At 40.3% G+C, this 19,241-nt stretch overlaps 1 protein-coding gene across 1 annotated transcript in view; it reads right to left on the reverse strand.

Moving 5' to 3' along the window:
- Positions 1–19,241, reverse strand: part of BAHD1 (bromo adjacent homology domain containing 1) — a 509,383-nt gene that overhangs the window by 112,192 nt on the left and 377,950 nt on the right. Inside the window, exon 6 of the mRNA XM_053697895.1 lies at positions 13,806–13,897. Within this exon, the coding sequence (XP_053553870.1) occupies positions 13,806–13,897 (92 nt within the window). The remainder of the gene's footprint in view (positions 1–13,805; positions 13,898–19,241) is intronic.

A 19,241-nucleotide genomic window follows, 5' to 3' on the forward strand; every position in this document is an offset into this window, starting at 1 on the left:
TTTTGGATAGCAGTATTACAACATGGATGGAGGGGCCACATTCCCCTATCTTTCTACCACAGACAAACCATCCGGTCAAGTTGGAAGCGGGGAAAATAAATGACATAGGTCTTTCACTCGACTTACCCCAAATTTACTTCTACAGAAACACACCAGACTTCAGGACTCCCAACACCCTACACGACTGAACAGCGTCCTAGCCAAGTGGAACGGGACGACGACGCAACTCCCGAGCCTACTGATGCTCACGCTGCACTATATACATGGAGAGCAGACGGCGGCTTTGTGACCTGTGCTACACAGTGGAGCGGACAAGCTGCAGCTGTAATTGACACATCGAGGGACACCACCTTACAGGAAGCCTTGAAGTTGGACTTGGGCGGTGGCGGCTGCCCTTTTGCTGCATTGTGGTATCTTCCTGCTGCGAGACGGCCTTTCTTCCCTCCACAAAAAAGCCGCATTCTTCTGAGGCAGGGACGCCACGCTCCATCCCGTACTGGGGTCGGGTGATATGTTTTCGGTAACAGTCCTATGTACCAGCTGACTGTGTAACGGTATAGCCATATGAACTGATACCTTCGCCTAGTCTTTTGTACCATTGCAGGATATCTAACATCTTTGTGTATCTGCAGGCATTTGTTCAGTCCCATCCAATATGCAAACTCATTGGCAGATGCCTCAACTTGTTATCTTTTTTTTTTCTCTTTAAACCTGTCTATGTTATAAATGTGCTGTTGTCACATACATGTTTGGTTCTAGTCGTTTCACTGCTCTTATTCTTCATACCTCCAAAGATATTAAGATAAAACTTTTGGATATTAAACATCATTAACAGCATTTAACACACATAATAATTTAGTCTAGATTTCACTGTGAAAGATTCAATATTTATAAAACAACCCCATCCTGTAAGCATATCTGTTGGACAGCACATGTCATGATTTGTTTTATACTAGGTTATGCTGTGTGTTGCAGTTGTATATGTGGTTTGTTATAATTTTATTATTTCATTTTTGTTCCCTAATTGACAAATATGAAGCACTACTCATTATAGGCAGAATTAGCCTACCCAAATGTACCCCCACAGATTTGGGGATTCAATATCTGTTCAATATCAATCAATAGGAAACAGTTACTTATTCGCCATAAATTCCGTCACCCTGTTCAATTTTTATTATGGCTGTCTCATGTACCTCTTGGTTATCCCCAGTACTGTGGTCTTCTGCACGCATTGTAAACCACTTGCAGTGCAATCAATACGGGACAGTCGCAATTTACTTTTAGTGTAATTTAGCTTCACACATTTTCTAGTAAAAATATATTTAGGCTGCCAATGCAAATACCGCCTATATTACCTTCCTTAGACTCATTTCGAAAACTCAGCATACACCGACAGATTCTGTATAGTGTGGTAATATTTGGGATACAGGGAAATAATTATTATTAAATATTATTGTTTATCCTTACTTTTACTTTTAGGTTAATCCATTAGATTTACTTAACAATGGGAGACATGTATGGGTCATATCTAAACATCCCATATCTCTTTATTTTGGTGGGTTTACACTGTTATTGACTTGATTTTTTTTCATTTTACACATACAAGCTGGTTATGCTCAGTGGTCCCACTTCTCTTCACTGTCTATATACTTCGTAAGTGGGTTAACATTGTATCCTTTGTTAGCAGCATATTCTAGCCCTGCCCCACTTCTGCAAAACTGCCAAAAGCATTTATGAGAATTGCACTTTGAACAGGTTTTTGTTGTTCTGTTTGTTATGTGTTATTTTGTTTGTTTGTTGTTTTATGTTCTAAAATTGAGACACAATGGTTCTTTCCCCATGGCCTAGAATCAACTTACTATACCTATTCCTAATGGTGTATACGTAGACAGAATTTATTTATACGGATTCAGGCTTAATTTCAGAAGACTCATGCAGAGGACATCTGGTATTGGTGTGCTCTCACAGGTGTAATTTGTTTATCTTTATATCATACTTTTTCTTACGTTGCTCCTGTGATCTGCGAATCACATTGATGTTTTATAAACCTTCATGGGGAATTAATTGTATAACTGTATATTGCATTTATTTAATGTCTCTCAATAAAAAGAAATTAAAAAAAAAAAAAAAATGTTTGTCTAGATAGACAAACCTCAGATATTTGTGATGATCCCTGTGAATGGGAACGTGCAGGTATACATCCTTCAGATCTATGTTCATGAATTTAAATGTCACCTCCTCCTTGCACCTAAGGCAAAGAGAATGACTGGGGGTTGTGGGAAGGGAAACTTAACAGCTTTCCTGTGGTGCTCTTTGCCTCCTCCTGCTGACTAGGAGTGATATTCCCAACAGTAATTGATGATTCTGTGGATTCACCATATCTTAGGAAAGAAAATGTATTTGTCCCTGGGAGGATTTGTTTCTAGAAATAAATGTGCGAAGTCCACTAGGAGTTTAATTTTTTCTGTTGGCTATGTTTAAAATTAGGCTACAGAGAATACAATTGTGTAAAGAGAAAAGGTAATGAGGCCTGCTCTCCCTGGAAGCTCAGCCTCTTTGATTAGGATGCGGTTTCAATTAGATACCGATATTTCAAATACATAAATGAACAATTTCCCAATTGGAATAAAGTCTTTGTAACATACATTAAAGTGACAGTGCACTGCAAATGACATTTCCAATGACAGCTCAAGTGTATAAATTTTATGAAAAATTGCTTCTCTTTTTTGTATATGAAAACATAATTTATGCTTACCTGATAAATTTATTTCTCTTGTAGTGTATCCAGTCCACGGATCATCCATTACTTGTGGGATATTCTCCTTCCCAACAGGAAGTTGCAAGAGGATCACCCACAGCAGAGCTGCTATATAGCTCCTCCCCCAACTGCCATATCCAGTCATTCGACCGAAACAAACAGAGAAAGGAGAAACCATAGGGTGCAGTGGTGACTAGTTTAATTAAAATTTAGACCTGCCTTAAAATGACAGGGCGGGCCGTGGACTGGATACACTACAAGAGAAATAAATTTATCAGGTAAGCATAAATTATGTTTTCTCTTGTTAAGTGTATCCAGTCCACGGATCATCCATTACTTGTGGGATACCAATACCAAAGCTAAAGTACACGGATGATGAGAGGGACAAGGCAGGAATTAAGCGGAAGGAACCACTGCCTGTAGAACCTTTCTCCCAAAAACAGCCTCCGAAGAAGCAAAAGTATCAAATTTGTAAAATTTTGAAAAGGTGTGAAGCGAAGACCAAGTCGCGGCCTTGCAAATCTGTTCAACAGAGGCCTCATTTTTAAAGGCCCAGGTGGAAGCCACAGCTCTAGTAGAATGAGCTGTAATCCTTTCAGGGGGCTGCTGTCCAGCAGTCTCATAGGCTAGGCGTATTATGCTCCGAAGCCAAAAGGAAAGAGGTTGCCGAAGCTTTTTGACTTCTTCTCTGTCCAGAGTAAACGACAAACAGGGTAGATGTTTGACGAAAATCTTTAGTAGCTTGTAAGTAAAACTTCAAGGCACGGACTACGTCCAGATTATGTAAGAGACGTTCCTTCTTTGAAGAAGGATTAGGACACAATGATGGAACAACAATCTCTTGATTGAGATTCTTGTTAGAAACCACCTTAGGTAAAAACCCAGGTTTGGTACGCAGAACTACCTTATCTGCATGAAAAATCAGATAAGGAGAACCACATTGTAAGGCAGATAGCTCAGAGACTCTCCGAGCCGAGGAAATAGCCATCAAAAAAAGAACTTTCCAAGATAAAAGTTTAATATCAATGGAATGAAGGGTTTCAAACGGAACTCCTTGAAGAACTTCAAGAACCAAGTTTAAGCTCCACGGGGGAGCAACAGGTTTAAACATAGGCTTAATTCTAAGGATGACATGTCCACTAGGTCTGCATACCAGGTCCTGCATGGCCACGCAGGCGCTATCAGAATCACCGATGCTCTCTCCTGTTTGATTTTGGCAATCAGTCGAGGGAGCAGAGGAAACGGTGGAAACACATAAGCCAGGTTGAAGAACCAAGGCGCTGCTAGAGCATCTATCAGCGTCGCTTCTGGGTCCCTGGACCTGGATCCGTAACAAGGAAGCTTGGCGTTCTGGCGAGACACCATGAGATCCAACTCTGGTTTGCCCCAACGATGAATCAATTGAGCAAACACCTCCGGATGGAGTTCCCACTCCCCCGGATGAAAAGTCTGACGACTTAGAAAATCCGCCTCCCAGTTCTCTACGCCTGGGATATGGATCGCTGACAGGTGGCAAGAGTGAGTCTCTGCCCAGCGAATTATCTTTGAGACTTCTAACATCGATAGGGAACTCCTGGTTCCCCCTTGATGGTTGATGTAAGCCACAGTCGTGATGTTGTCCGACTGAAATCTAATGAACCTCAGTGTTGCTAACTGAGGCCAAGCCAGAAGAGCATTGAATATTGCCCTTAACTCCAGAATATTTATTGGAAGGAGTTTCTCCTCCTGAGTCAACGATCCCTGAGCCTTCAGGGAGTTCCAGACTGCACCCCAACCTAGAAGGCTGGCATCTGTTACAATCGTCCAATCTGGCCTGCGAAAGGACATACCCTTGGACAGATGGACCCGAGATAGCCACCAGAGAAGAGAATCTCTGGTCTCTTGATCCAGATTTAGTAGAGGGGACAAATCTGAGTAATCCCCATTCCACTGACTTTGCATGCATAATTGCAGCGGTCTGAGATGCAGGCGCGCAAATGGCACTATGTCCATTGCCGCTACCATTAAGCCGATTACTTCCATGCACTGAGCCACTGACGGGCGTGGAATGGAATGAAGGACACGGCAAGCATTTAGAAGTTTTGATAACCTGGACTCCGTCAGGTAAATTTTCATCTCTACAGAATCTATAAGAGTCCCTAGGAAGGAGACTCTTGTGAGTGGGGATAGAGAACTCTTTTCCTCGTTCACTTTCCACCCATGCGACCTCAGAAATGCCAGAACTATCTCTGTATGAGACTTGGCAATTTGAAAGCTTGACGCCTGTATCAGGATGTCGTCTAGATAAGGAGCCACCGCTATGCCTCGCGGCCAGAAGTGAGCCCAGAACCTTTGTAAAAATTCTCGGGGCTGTAGCCAACCCGAAGGGAAGAGCTACAAATTGGTAATGCCTGTCTAGAAAGGCAAACCTTAGGAACCGATGATGATCTTTGTGAATCGGTATGTGAAGGTAGGCATCCTTTAAGTCCACTGTGGTCATGTACTGACCCTCTTGGATCATGGGTAGGATGGTCCGAATAGTTTCCATTTTGAATGATGGAACTCTGAGGAATTTGTTTAAGATCTTTAGATCCAAGATTGGTCTGAAGGTTCCCTCTTTCTTGGGAACCACAAACAGATTTGAATAAAAACCCTGTCCTTGTTCCGTCCGCGGAACTGGATGGATCACTCCCATTACTAGGAGGTCTTGCACACAGCTTAGGAATGCCTCTTTCTTTATCTGGTTTACTGATAACCTTGAAAGATGAAATCTCCCTTGTGGAGAAGCTTTGAAGTCCAGAAGCTATCCCTGAGATATGATCTCCAACGCCCAGGGATCCTGAACATCTCTTGCCCACACCTGGATAGGGGGCCGTTCCTTCATGCTGTCTTGGGGGCAGCAGCAGGCTTTCTGGTCTACTTGCCCTTGTTCCAGGACTGGTTAGGTTTCCAGGCCTGTCTGGAATGAGCAAGAGTTCCCTCTTGTTTTGAAGCGGAGGAAGTTGATGCTGCTCCTGCCTTGAAATTTCGAAAGGCACGAAAATTAGACTGTTTGGCCCTGTCCTGAGGAAGGGTATGACTCTTACCTCCAGTAATGTCAGCAATAATTTCCTTCAAGCCAGGCCCGAATAGGGTCTGCCCCTTGAAAGGAATGTTGAGTAACTTAGACTTTGAAGTCTCCTATGGGACTCCACCATGGCTTTCAAACATAATGAACAAGTAGTTTCCTCTGTGTCAGACATGTTTAAACAGACTAGCAATGAGACTAGCAAGCTTGGAAAACACTTTAAAACAAGTTTACAAGCAATATAAAAACCTTACTGCGCCTTTAAGAAACTCAAATTTTGTCAAAATTTGAAATAACAGTGAAAAAAGGCAGTTACACTAACAAAATTTTTACAGTGTATGTAGCAAGTTAGCAGAGCATTGCACCCACTTGCAAATGGATGATTAACCCCTTAATACCAAAACCGGAATAATAAATGACAAAAACGTTTTTAAAACAGTCACAACAACTGCCACAGTACTACTGTGGCTTTTTACCTCCCTCAAATATGACTTTAAAGCCTTTTGAGCCCTTCAGAGATGTCCTGGATCATGCAGGAAGAAGCTGGATGTCTGTGTCTAATTTTTGATGCGCAAAAAAAAGAGCTAAAATAGGCCCCTCCCACTCATATTACAACAGTGGAAAGCCTCAGGAAACTGTTTCTAGGCAAAATTCAAGCCAGCCATGTGGAAAAAAACTAGGCCCCAATAAGTTTTATCACCAAACATATATAAAAACGATTAAACATGCCAGCAAACGTTTTATATTACACTTTTATAAGAGTATGTATCTCTATTAATAAGCCTGATACCAGTCGATATCACTGCATTTAAGGCTTTACTTACATTACTCCGGTATCAGCAGCATTTTCTAGCAAATTCCATCGCTAGAAAAATATTAACTGCACATACCTTATTGCAGGAAAACCTGCACGCCATTCCCCCTCTGAAGTTACCTCACTCCTCAGAATATGTGAGAACAGCAATGGATCTTAGTTACTTCTGCTAAGATCATAGAAAACGCAGGCAGATTCTTCTTCTAAATACTGCCTGAGATAAACAGTACGCTCCGGTACCATTTAAAAAACTTTTGATTGAAGAAATAAACTAAGTATAAAACACCACTCTCCTCTTACGACCTCCAGCTTTGTTGAGAGTTGCAAGAGAATGACTGGATATGGCAGTTGGGGGAGGAGCTATATAGCAGCTCTGCTGTGGGTGATCCTCTTGCAACTTCCTGTTGGGAAGGAGAATATCCCACAAGTAATGGATGATCCGTGGACTGGATACAGTTAACAAGAGAAATAGCCGTTTTTGCTCTTTGAAACCACAATCAATTAAAATGGGCTGAGTTTGCAGAGAAATCAGAAGTCCCTAATGTATCACTTTCTGTACACAGACGCTTATTTAGGTTCTCTGTCCAAAGCCCAATACTTAGGAAAGTTAAGTAATAAAATGTTAAATTTAATTTGTTCTTTCTAACCCCCCACTGGGAGTGTAATTTCTGCTGCTAAGTTTCAGTATAGTTAGGGATCCCACAGGCAAAAATAAGCTATTTCAAATGCTGAAATAAAGGTAAAGAGTGATGTGTAAACAATTGAATAAACTCCAGCAGATAATTGGGAACAAATTAAAGGGATGAAAAAAAAAGTAAGAAAAAATAAGGGCACACTGTCCTTTTTAAAGGAAACCATTTTTTTTTAGATAGTACACCGGTCCTTTAGAATATTCTATACAAAAAAACATAATTTATGTAAGAACTTACCTGATTAATTCATTTCTTTCATATTAGCAAGAGTCCATGAGCTAGTGACGTATGGGATATACATTCCTACCAGGAGGGGCAAAGTTTCCCAAACCTCAAAATGCCTACAAATACACCCCTCACCACACCCACAAATCAGTTTAACGAATAGCCACGAAGTGGGGTGATAAGAAAAAAGTGCGAAAGCATAAAAAATAAGGAATTGGAATAATTGTGCTTTATACAAAAAAATCATAACCACCACAAAAAAGGGTGGGCCTCATGGACTCTTACTAATATGAAAGAAATGAATTTATCAGGTAAGTTCTTACATAAATTATGTTTTCTTTCATGTAATTAGCAAGAGTCCATGAGCTAGTGACGTATGGGATAATGACTACCCAAGATGTGGATCTTTCCACGCAAGAGTCACTAGAGAGGGAGGGATAAAATAAAGACAGCCAATTCCTGCTGAAAATAATCCACACCCAAAATAAAGTTTAATGAAAAACAAACAGAAGATTCAAACTGAAACCGCTGCCTGAAGTACTTTTCTACCAAAAACTGCTTCAGAAGAAGAAAATACATCAAAATGGTAGAATTTAGTAAAAGTATGCAAAGAGGACCAAGTTGCTGCTTTGCAAATCTGATCAACCGAAGCTTCATTCCTAAACGCCCAGGAAGTAGAAACTGACCTAGTAGAATGAGCTGTAATCCTTTGAGGCGGAGTTTTACCCGACTCGACATAGGCATGATGAATTAAAGATTTCAACCAAGATGCCAAAGAAATGGCAGAAGCTTTCTGGCCTTTTCTAGAACCGGAATTAAAGATTTCAACCAAGATGCCAAAGAAATGGCAGAAGCTTTCTGGCCTTTTCTAGAACCGGAATTAAAGATTTCAACCAAGATGCCAAAGAAATGGCAGAAGCTTTCTGGCCTTTTCTAGAACCGGAAAAGATAACAAATAGACTAGAAGTCTTTCGGAAAGACTTAGTAGCTTCAACATAATATTTCAAAGCTCTAACAACATCCAAAGAATGCAACGATTTCTCCTTAGAATTCTTAGGATTAGGACATAATGAGGGAACCACAATTTCTCTACTAATGTTGTTGGAATTCACAACCTTAGGTAAAAATTCAAAAGAAGTTCGCAACACCGCCTTATCCTGATGAAAAATCAGAAAAGGAGACTCACAAGAAAGAGCAGATAATTCAGAGACTCTTCTGGCAGAAGAGATCGCCAAAAGGAACAAAACTTTCCAAGAAAGTAATTTAATTTAATGTCCAATGAATGCATGGGTTCAAAAGGAGGAGCTTGAAGAGCCCCCAGAACCAAATTCAAACTCCAAGGAGGAGAAATTGACTTAATGACAGGTTTTATACGAACCAAAGCTTGTACAAAACAAAGAATATCAGGAAGACTAGCAATCTTTCTGTGAAAAAGAACAGAAAGAGCAGAGATTTGTCCTTTCAAAGAACTTGCGGACAAACCTTTATCTAAACCATCCTGAAGAAACTGTAAAATTCTCGGAATTCTAAAAGAATGCCAAGAAAAATGATGAGAAAGACACCAAGAAATATAAGTCTTCCAGACTCTATAATATATCTCTCTAGATACAGATTTACGAGCCTGTAACATAGTATTAATCACAGAGTCAGAGAAACCTCTTTGACCAAGAATCAAGCGTTCAATCTCCATACCTTTAAATTTAAGGATTTGAGATCCTGATGGAAAAAAGGACCTTGCGACAGAAGGTCTGGTCTTAACGGAAGAGTCCACGGATGGCAAGAGGCCATCCGGACAAGATCCGCATACCAAAACCTGTGAGGCCATGCCGGAGCTACCAGCAGAACAAACGAGCATTCCTTCAGAATCTTGGAGATTACTCTTGGAAGAAGAAGAACTAGAGGCGGAAAGATATAGGCAGGATGATACTTCCAAGGAAGTGATAATGCATCCACTGCCTCCGCCTGAGGATCCCAGGATCTGGACAGATACCTGAGAAGTTTCTTGTTTAGATGAGACGCCATCAGATCTATTTCTGGAAGTTCCCACATTTGAACAATCTGAAGAAATACCTCTGGGTGAAGAGACCATTCGCCCGGATGCAACGTTTGGCGACTGAGATAATCCGCTTCCAAATTGTCTATACCTGGGATTTGAACCGCAGAGATTAGACAGGAGCTGGATTCCGCCCAAACCAGAATTCGAGATACTTCTTTCATAGCCAGAGGACTGTGAGTCCCTCCTTGATGATTGATGTATGCCACAGTTGTGACATTGTCTGTCTGAAAACAAATGAACGATTCTCTCTTCAGAAGAGGCCAAGACTGAAGAGCTCTGAAAATTGCACGGAGTTCCAAAATATTGATCGGTAATCTCACCTCCTGAGATTCCCAAACTCCTTGTGCCGTCAGAGATCCCCACACAGCTCCCCAACCGGTAAGACTTGCATCTGTTGAAATTACAGTCCAGGTCGGAAGAACAAAAGAAGCCCCCTGAATTAAACGATGGTGATCTGTCCACCACGTTAGAGTGTCGTAAAATCGGTTTTAAAGATATTAATTGAGATATCTTTGTGTAATCCCTGCACCATTGACTCAGCATACAGAGCTGAAGAGGTCGCATGTGAAAACGAGCAAAGGGGATTGCGTCCGATGCAGCAGTCATAAGACCTAGAATTTCCATGCATAAGGCTACCGAAGGGAATGATTGTGACTGAAGGTTTCGACAAGCTGAAATCAATTTTAGACGTCTCTTGTCTGTCAAAGACAGAGTCATGGACACTGAATCTATCTGGAAACCCAGAAAGGTTACCCTTGTCTGAGGAATCAATGAACTTTTTAGTGAATTGATCCTCCAACCATGATCTTGAAGAAACAACACAAGTCGATTCGTATGAGATTCTGCTAAATGTGAAGACTGAGCAAGTACCAAGATATCGTCCAAATAAGGAAATACCACAATACCCTGTTCTCTGATTACAGACAGAAGGGCACCGAGAACCTTTGAAAAAATTCTTGGAGCTGTAGCTAGGCCAAACGGCAGAGCCACAAACTGGTAATGCTTGTCCAGGAAAGAGAATCTCAGGAACTGATAATGATCTGGATGAATCGGAATATGCAGATATGCATCCTGTAAATCTATTGTGGACATATAATGCCCTTGCTGAACAAAAGGCAAGATAGTCCTTACAGTTACCATCTTGAACGTTGGTATCCTTACATAACGATTCAATATTTTTAGATCCAGAACTGGTCTGAAGGAATTCTCCTTCTTTGGTACAATGAAGAGATTCGAATAAAACCCCAGCCCCTGTTCCAGAACTGGAACTGGCATAATTACTCCAGCCAACTCTAGATCTGAAACACATTTCAGAAATGCTTGAGCTTTCACTGGATTTACTGGGACACGGGAAAGAAAAAAATCTCTTTGCAGGAGGTCTTATCTTGAAACCAATTATGTACCCTTCTGAAACAATGTTCTGAATCCAAAGATTGTGAACAGAATTGATCCAAATTTCTTTGAAAAAACGTAACCTGCCCCCTACCAGCTGAGCTGGAATGAGGGCCGCACCTTCATGTGGACTTAGAAGCTGGCTTTGCTTGGATTTATTCCAGACTGGAGATGGTTTCCAAACTGAAACTGCTCCTGAGGATGAAGGATCAGGCTTTTGTTCTTTGTTGAAACGAAAGGAACGAAAACGATTATTAGCCCTGTTTTTACCCTTAGATTTTTTATCCTGTGGTAAAAAAGTTCCTTTCCCACCAGTAACAGTTGAGATAATAGAATCCAACTGAGAACCAAATAATTTGTTACCCTGGAAAGAAATGGAAAGTAGAGTTGATTTAGAAGACATATCAGCATTCCAAGTTTTAAGCCATAAAGCTCTTCTAGCTAAAATAGCTAGAGACATAAACCTGACATCAACTCTGATAATATCAAAAATGGCATCACAGATAAAATTATTAGCATGTTGAAGAAGAATAATAATATTATGAGAATCATGATCTGTTACTTGTTGCGCTAAAGTTTCCAACCAAAAAGTTGAAGCTGCAGCAACATCAGCCAATGATATAGCAGGTCTAAGAAGATTACCTGAACACAGATAAGCTTTTCTTAGAAACGATTCAATTTTCCTATCTAAAGGATCCTTAAACGAAGTACCATCTGACGTAGGAATAGTAGTACGTTTAGCAAGGGTAGAAATAGCCCCATCAACTTTAGGGATTTTGTCCCAAAATTCTAATCTGTCAGACGGCACAGGATATAATTGCTTAAAACGTTTAGAAGGAGTAAATGAATTACCCAAATTATTCCATTCTCTGGAAATTACTTCAGAAATAGAACCAGGAACAGGAAAAACTTCTGGAATAACCACAGGAGATTTAAAGACTTTATCTAAACGTTTAGATTTAGTATCAAGAGGACCAGAATCCTCAATTTCTAAAGCAATTAGTACCTCTTTAAGTAAAGAACGAATAAATTCCATTTTAAATAAATGTGAAGATTTATCAGCATCAACCTCTGAGACAGAATCCTCTGAACCAGAAGAGTCATTAGAATCAGAATGATGATGTTCATTTAAAAATTCATCTGTATAAAGAGAAGTTTTAAAAGATTTTTTATGTTTACTAGAAGGAGGAATAACAGACATAGCCTTCTTGATGGATTCAGAAACAAAATCTTATGTTATCAGGAACACTCTGAACATTAGATGTTGATGGAACTGCAACAGGTAATGGTACATTACTAAAGGAAATACCTGCATTAACAAGTTTGTCATGACAATTAATACAAACAACAGCTGGAGGAACAGCTACCAAAAGTTTACAGCAGATACACTTAGCTTTGGTAGTTCCAGCACCAGACAGCGATTTTCCTGAAGTATCTTCTGACTCAGATGCAACGTGAGACATCTTGCAATATGTAAGAGAAAAAACAACATATAAAGCAAAATTGATCAAATTCCTTAAATGACAGTTTCAGGAATGGGAAAAAATGCCAAGGAACAAGCTTCTAGCAACCAGAAGCAATAAATAATGAGACTTAAATAATGTGGAGACAAAAGAGACGCCCATATTTTTTTAGCGCCAAATAAGACGCCCACATTATTTGGCGCCTAAATGCTTTTGGCGCCAAAAATGACGCCACATCAGGAACGCCGACATTTTTGGCGCAAAAGAACGTCAAAAATGACGCAACTTCCGGCGACACGTATGACGCCGGAAACAGAAAAAAAAAATTTGCGCCAAAAAAGTCTGCGCCAAAAATGACGCAATAAAATGAAGCATTTTCAGCCCCCGCGAGCCTAACAGCCCACAGGGAAAAAAAGTCAAATTTTAAAGGTAAGAAAAATGATTGATTCAAATGCATTATCCCAAATATGAAACCGACTGTCTGAAAATAAGGAATGTTGAACATCCTGAGTCAAGGCAAATAAATGTTTGAATACATATATTTAGAACTTTATTAAAAAAGTGCCCAACCATAGCTTAGAGTGTCACAGAAAATAAGACTTACTTACCCCAGGACACTCATCTACATGTTTTTAGAAAGCCAAACCAGTACTGAAACGAAAATCAGCAGAGGAAATGGTATATATAAGAGTATATCGTCGATCTGAAAAGGGAGGTAAGAGATGAATCTCTACGACCGATAACAGAGAACCTATGAAATAGACCCCGTAGAAGGAGATCATTGAATTCAAACAGGCAATACTCTCCTCACATCCCTCTGACATTCACTGCACGCTGAGAGGAAAACCGGGCTCCAACCTGCTGCGGAGCGCATATCAACGTAGAATCTAGCACAAACTTACTTCACCACCTCCATAGGAGGCAAAGTTTGTAAAACTGATTTGTGGGTGTGGTGAGGGGTGTATTTGTAGGCATTTTGAGGTTTGGGAAACTTTGCCCCTCCTGGTAGGAATGTATATCCCATACGTCACTAGCTCATGGACTCTTGCTAATTACATGAAAGAAAGTAAGATGGTATTTAATTTAGTTTTTTTTTTTTTTTTTATCCCTTTCCAGCCTTCAAACACACAATTTATTTATGTAATAGTGTTTTTATTATTCAGTCAGATCCAAACAGACTATTGGTAGCAAATGGTAAAATAAAAAAACACAAAAAAATTAAAACATTTTTCAAATGATAAAAAAACTAAGTGCAGTTTTGGCAACAGAAGTGTTTTTGATTTGGTCTGCATGAAGCCAAGGTGCAAACATTTCCTGCATAAACTGCAAACTGAGTCGTGTCACAACAATGCCACCTACCTGCAGTACTCTGCAAATGTCAGGACATAGCACTTCTCCTCGATGCAAGCAATACTGTTCTCATCTTGGTGGCGGGAGGCAAATATTTCATTCTGTTGACAAAAATAACAAAATATGTTTATGTGGCTATCTCAAGTGCAACCCCCCACACCCCCACAAAAAAAATGCAAGGCAAAGTTCAATTTTGGTATACAAGTGTAAAGGACTAAAAATAAAAAAATAAAACGTACCAAATGGATACATCTCTGAGATCAACACTTATTGTCCACAGGTAACTGCACAGCAACAGTAAAATAAAGCAATGCATTAGGCCCTTTAACATTATGTGCACAAATGGACATAATGACGCAATTAGAAACTGTTCTGAAACTTAGTCCAGCAATATGAAAATCCTCTAATGCATTAAAAAGATGGGAAAAACTCTCCTCTGAATAAATAGATCCAGAATGTTAGTGATATTTTAGATGGAGTTTAATTAATCAGTTGTAATGAAGATTCGCTATAACTTACTTTTTAATGTATCTCTGACATTCAAATACCCCGCGCTCTGGCCGCCAGCTACAAAAGTTTTTTTTGGTGAGCCAATGGTTTGAACTGATCTCCAAACAGCACTCTAGCTACTGTTAGTGTTGTATGACCAGACCACCGATAGGGCAACACCTCAAACTGTTAGCTGGGGCACAGGGTATTTGAATTTCAGTGCTACATTTAAAAGTAAGTTATAGAGCTTCTTCATTGCAACTGATGAATTAAACTCCATCTAAAATATCACTAACATTCCAGATCTATTTATTAAAAAAGAGGGAAATTTACCATCATTTTAAAGCATCTTTAGGTCTCTTTAAAAATATACAATTAATTGTTTAGGAATATATTTATAAAACCAGGAACTGGCGGCTGCTTCTTACCCACAGTATGTTCAGTAATGACATGAGAGGACTGGACTCCTGCAGTTATGACTAGGAGCCTGTTTCCCATTAGATAAACAGAACTCCCACTTATAGTGGAGCTGTCACATCTAAAGTCATGGATTCTTTGAAGGGCATTAGAAACTAGGTAAACATTGTATAACATTTTCCCTAAACTAATGAACTCTTGAAATAGATGTTTTTTTGCTGAATGTCTGTATGTAAATAAGCAAGTTGTTTGGTCTCTGATTTGTCATACCCCATCTCTTTAACCCTTTCGTTGCCAAGATTTTTTGTGCTTTTTCCCCCCCCATCCCAGTGCCGAGTCAATTTTTAGCTTTTTTTCCTACCTACATTTAAACCCTATTGTAAGTAACATTTCAATGTGTGACCTACACAAATTATATATTGTTTTTGTCAGCAGACCCAGCAGATTCACAATATACAGTTATTAAATTTATAATTTATGGCATATAAAAGATAGCTGCGGCAAAAAATGTAAAAAACATTTAAAAAAAAAAAAAAAAAAAAAAAAAAAAAGTATAATTTTCTCTTAGACTTGGCCACTGCCGTTACGGTGATCACCTTACTAAATTGTCATCATGGGTAGCCACATGTGAAATAGGGGCCATACAGGCTTTTTGGGGTTATAATATAGATTAGAGAGGCCCCGTTGTTCAGAACAGAAATAAGCCGCAGTGATCACCTGCCTATACAGACAAAAGTCTCATCTTTTTTTTTTGGAGAGGGGGACTTGTCTACTTGAAAAACATAATTTATGTAAGAACTTACCTGATAAATTAATTTATTTCATATTGGCAAGAGTCCATGAGCTAGTGACGTATGGGATATACAATCCTACCAGGAGAAGCCAAGTTTACGAAACCTCAAAATGCCTATAAATACACCCCTCACCACACCCACAATTCAGTTTAACGAATAGCCAAGTAGTGGGGTGAAAACACAAGGAGTAAAAAAACATAGAAAAAGAAGAACTGGAAATAAAATTGAGCTGCCTTTTAAACAAAAATCATAACCACCATGAAAAGGGTGGGCCTTATGGACTCTTCCTAATATGAAAGAAATTAATTTATCAGGTAAGTTCTTACATAAATTATGTTTTCTTTCATGTAATTGGCAAGAGTCCATGAGCTAGTGACGTATGGGATAGAAATACCCAAGATGTGGGTGACCACAGAAGAGTCACTAGAAAGTCAGGGATAAAATAAAAACAACTATTTCCGCTGAAAAAATTGAATCCACAAAAAAATAAGTCTCACATAAATTTCAAGAAAAAAAACTTAAATAATAAGCAGAAGAATCAAACTGAAACAGCTGCCTGTAGAACTTTTCTACCAAAGACTGCTTCAGAAGAAGCAAATACATCAAAATGGTAAAATTTAGTAAATGTATGCAAAGAAAACCAAGTTGCTGCTTTGCAAATCTGATCAACCGAAGCTTCAATCTTAAAAGCCCAAGAAGTGGCGACTGATCTGGTAGAATGAGCTGTAATTCTGAGGCGGATACTGTCCCGCCTCCAAATAAGCCTTGTGAATCAAAAGCTTTAACCAAGATGCCAAAGAAATGGCAGAGGCTTTCTGACCTTTCCTAGGACCAGGAAAAACAACAAATAGACTAGAAGTCTTCCTGAAATCTTTAGTAGCTTCGACATAATATTTCAAAGCTCTTACAACATCCAAAGAATGTAAAGTTCTTTCAAGAGTATTCTTAGGATTAGGACACAAGGAATGAACAACAGTTTCGCTACTAATGTTGTTAGAATTCACAACCTTAGGAAGAAATTTAAAAGAAGTCTGCAAAATAGCCTTACCCTGATGGAAAATCAGAAAAACAAAATTTATGCTTACCTGATAAATTCCTTTCTCCTGTAGTGTGGTCAGTCCACGGGTCATCATTACTTCGGAGATATTAACTCCTCCCCAACAGGAAGTGCAAGAGGATTCACCCAGCAGAGCTGCTATATAGCTCCTCCCCTCTACGTCACCTCCAGTCATTCGACCAAGGACCAACGAGAAAGGAGAAGCCAAAGGGTGTAGTGGTGACTGGAGTATAATTCAAAATTTTTTTTACCTGCCATAAAAAACAGGGCGGGCCGTGGACTGACCACACTACAGGAGAAAGGAATTTATCAGGTAAGCATAAATTTTGTTTTCTCCTGTTAAGTGTGGTCAGTCCACGGGTCATCATTACTTCTGGGATACCAATACCAAAGCTAAAGTACACGGATGACGGGAGGGACAGGCAGGCTCTTTATACGGAAGGAACCACTGCCTGAAGAACCTTTCTCCCAAAAACAGCCTCCGAAGAAGCAAAAGTGTCAAATTTGTAAAATTTGGAAAAAGTATGAAGAGAAGACCAAGTTGCAGCCTTGCAAATCTGTTCAACAGAAGCCTCATTCTTAAAGGCCCAAGTGGAAGCCACAGCTCTAGTAGAATGTGCTGTAATTCTTTCAGGAGGCTGCTGTCCAGCAGTCTCATAGGCTAACCATATTATGCTACGAAGCCAAAAAGAGAGAGAGGTAGCCGAAGCTTTTTGACCTCTCCTCTGACCAGAATAAACGACAAACAGGGAAGACGTTTGTCGAAAATCCTTAGTTGCCTGTAGATAAAATTTCAGGGCACGGACTACATCTAGATTGTGTAGCAGATGTTCCTTCTTCGAAGAAGGATTAGGACACAAAGATGGAACCACAATCTCTTGATTGATATTCCTGTTAGTGACCACCTTAGGTAGGAACCCAGGTTTAGTACGCAGAACTACCTTGTCTGAATGAAAAATCAGATAAGGAGAATCACAATGTAAGGCAGATAACTCAGAGACTCTTCGAGCCGAGGAAATCGCCATTAAAAACAGAACTTTCCAAGATAACAGCTTGATATCAATGGAATGAAGGGGTTCAAACGGAACACCCTGTAAAACATTAAGAACTAAGTTCAAACTCCATGGTGGAGCAACAGTTTTAAACACAGGCTTGATCCTAGCTAAAGCCTGACAAAAAGCTTGAACGTCCGGAACTTCTGACAGACGTTTGTGTAAAAGAATGGACAGAGCTGAAATCTGTCCCTTTAAGGAACTAGCGGATAAACCCTTTTCTAAACCTTCCTGTAGAAAAGACAATATCCTCGGAATCCTAACCTTACTCCATGAGTAACTCTTGGATTCGCACCAATATAAGTATTTGCGACATATCTTATGGTAAATCTTTCTGGTAACAGGCTTCCTAGCCTGTATTAAGGTATCAATAACTGACTCAGAAAAACCACGTTTTGATAAAATCAAGCGTTCAATTTCCAAGCAGTCAGCTTCAGAGAAATTAGATTTTGATGTTTGAAGGGACCCTGGATCAGAAGGTCCTGTTTCAGAGGTAGAGACCAAGGTGGACAGGATGACATGTCCACTAGATCTGCATACCAAGTCCTGCGTGGCCATGCAGGCGTTATTAGAATCACTGATGCTCTCTCCTGTTTGATTCTGGCAATCAATCGAGGAAGCATCGGGAAGGGTGGAAACACATAAGCCATCCCGAAGGTCCAAGGTGCTGTCAAAGCATCTATCAGAACCGCTCCCGGATCCCTGGATCTGGACCTGTAACGAGGAAGCTTGGCGTTCTGTCGAGACGCCATGAGATCTCTCTCTGGTTTGCCCCAACGTCGAAGTATTTGGGCAAAGACCTCCGGATGAAGTTCCCACTCCCCCGGATGAAAAGTCTGACGACTTAAGAAATCCGCCTCCCAGTTCTCCACTCCCGGGATGTGGATTGCTGACAGGTGGCAAGAGTGAGACTCTGCCCAGCGAATTATCTTTGATACTTCCATCATTGCTAGGGAGCTTCTTGTCCCTCCCTGATGGTTGATGTAAGCTACAGTCGTGATGTTGTCCGACTGAAACCTGATGAACCCCCGAGTTGTTAACTGGGGCCAAGCCAGAAGGGCATTGAGAACTGCTCTCAATTCCAGAATGTTTATTGGTAGGAGACTCTCCTCCTGATTCCATTGTCCCTGAGCCTTCAGAGAATTCCAGACAGCGCCCCAACCTAGTAGGCTGGCGTCTGTTGTTACAATTGTCCAGTCCGGCCTGCTGAATGGCATCCCCCTGGACAGATGTGGCCGAGAAAGCCACCATAGAAGAGAATTTCTGGTCTCTTGATCCAGATTCAGAGTAGGGGACAAGGCTGAGTAATCCCCATTCCACTGACTTAGCATGCACAATTGCAGCGGTCTGAGATGTAGGCGTGCAAAGGGTACTATGTCCATTGCCGCTACCATTAAGCCGATCACCTCCATGCATTGAGCTACTGACGGGTGTTGAATGGAATGAAGGACACGGCATGCATTTTGAAGCTTTGTTAACCTGTCTTCTGTCAGGTAAATCTTCATTTCTACAGAATCTATAAGAGTCCCCAAGAAGGGAACTCTTGTGAGTGGAAAGAGAGAACTCTTCTTTTCGTTCACCTTCCATCCATGCGACCTTGGAAATGCCAGTACTAACTCTGTATGAGACTTGGCAG

The sequence above is a fragment of the Bombina bombina genome, chromosome 1 (genome assembly GCF_027579735.1).
Source record: "Bombina bombina isolate aBomBom1 chromosome 1, aBomBom1.pri, whole genome shotgun sequence".
NCBI classification, from domain to species: Eukaryota; Metazoa; Chordata; class Amphibia; order Anura; family Bombinatoridae; genus Bombina; species Bombina bombina.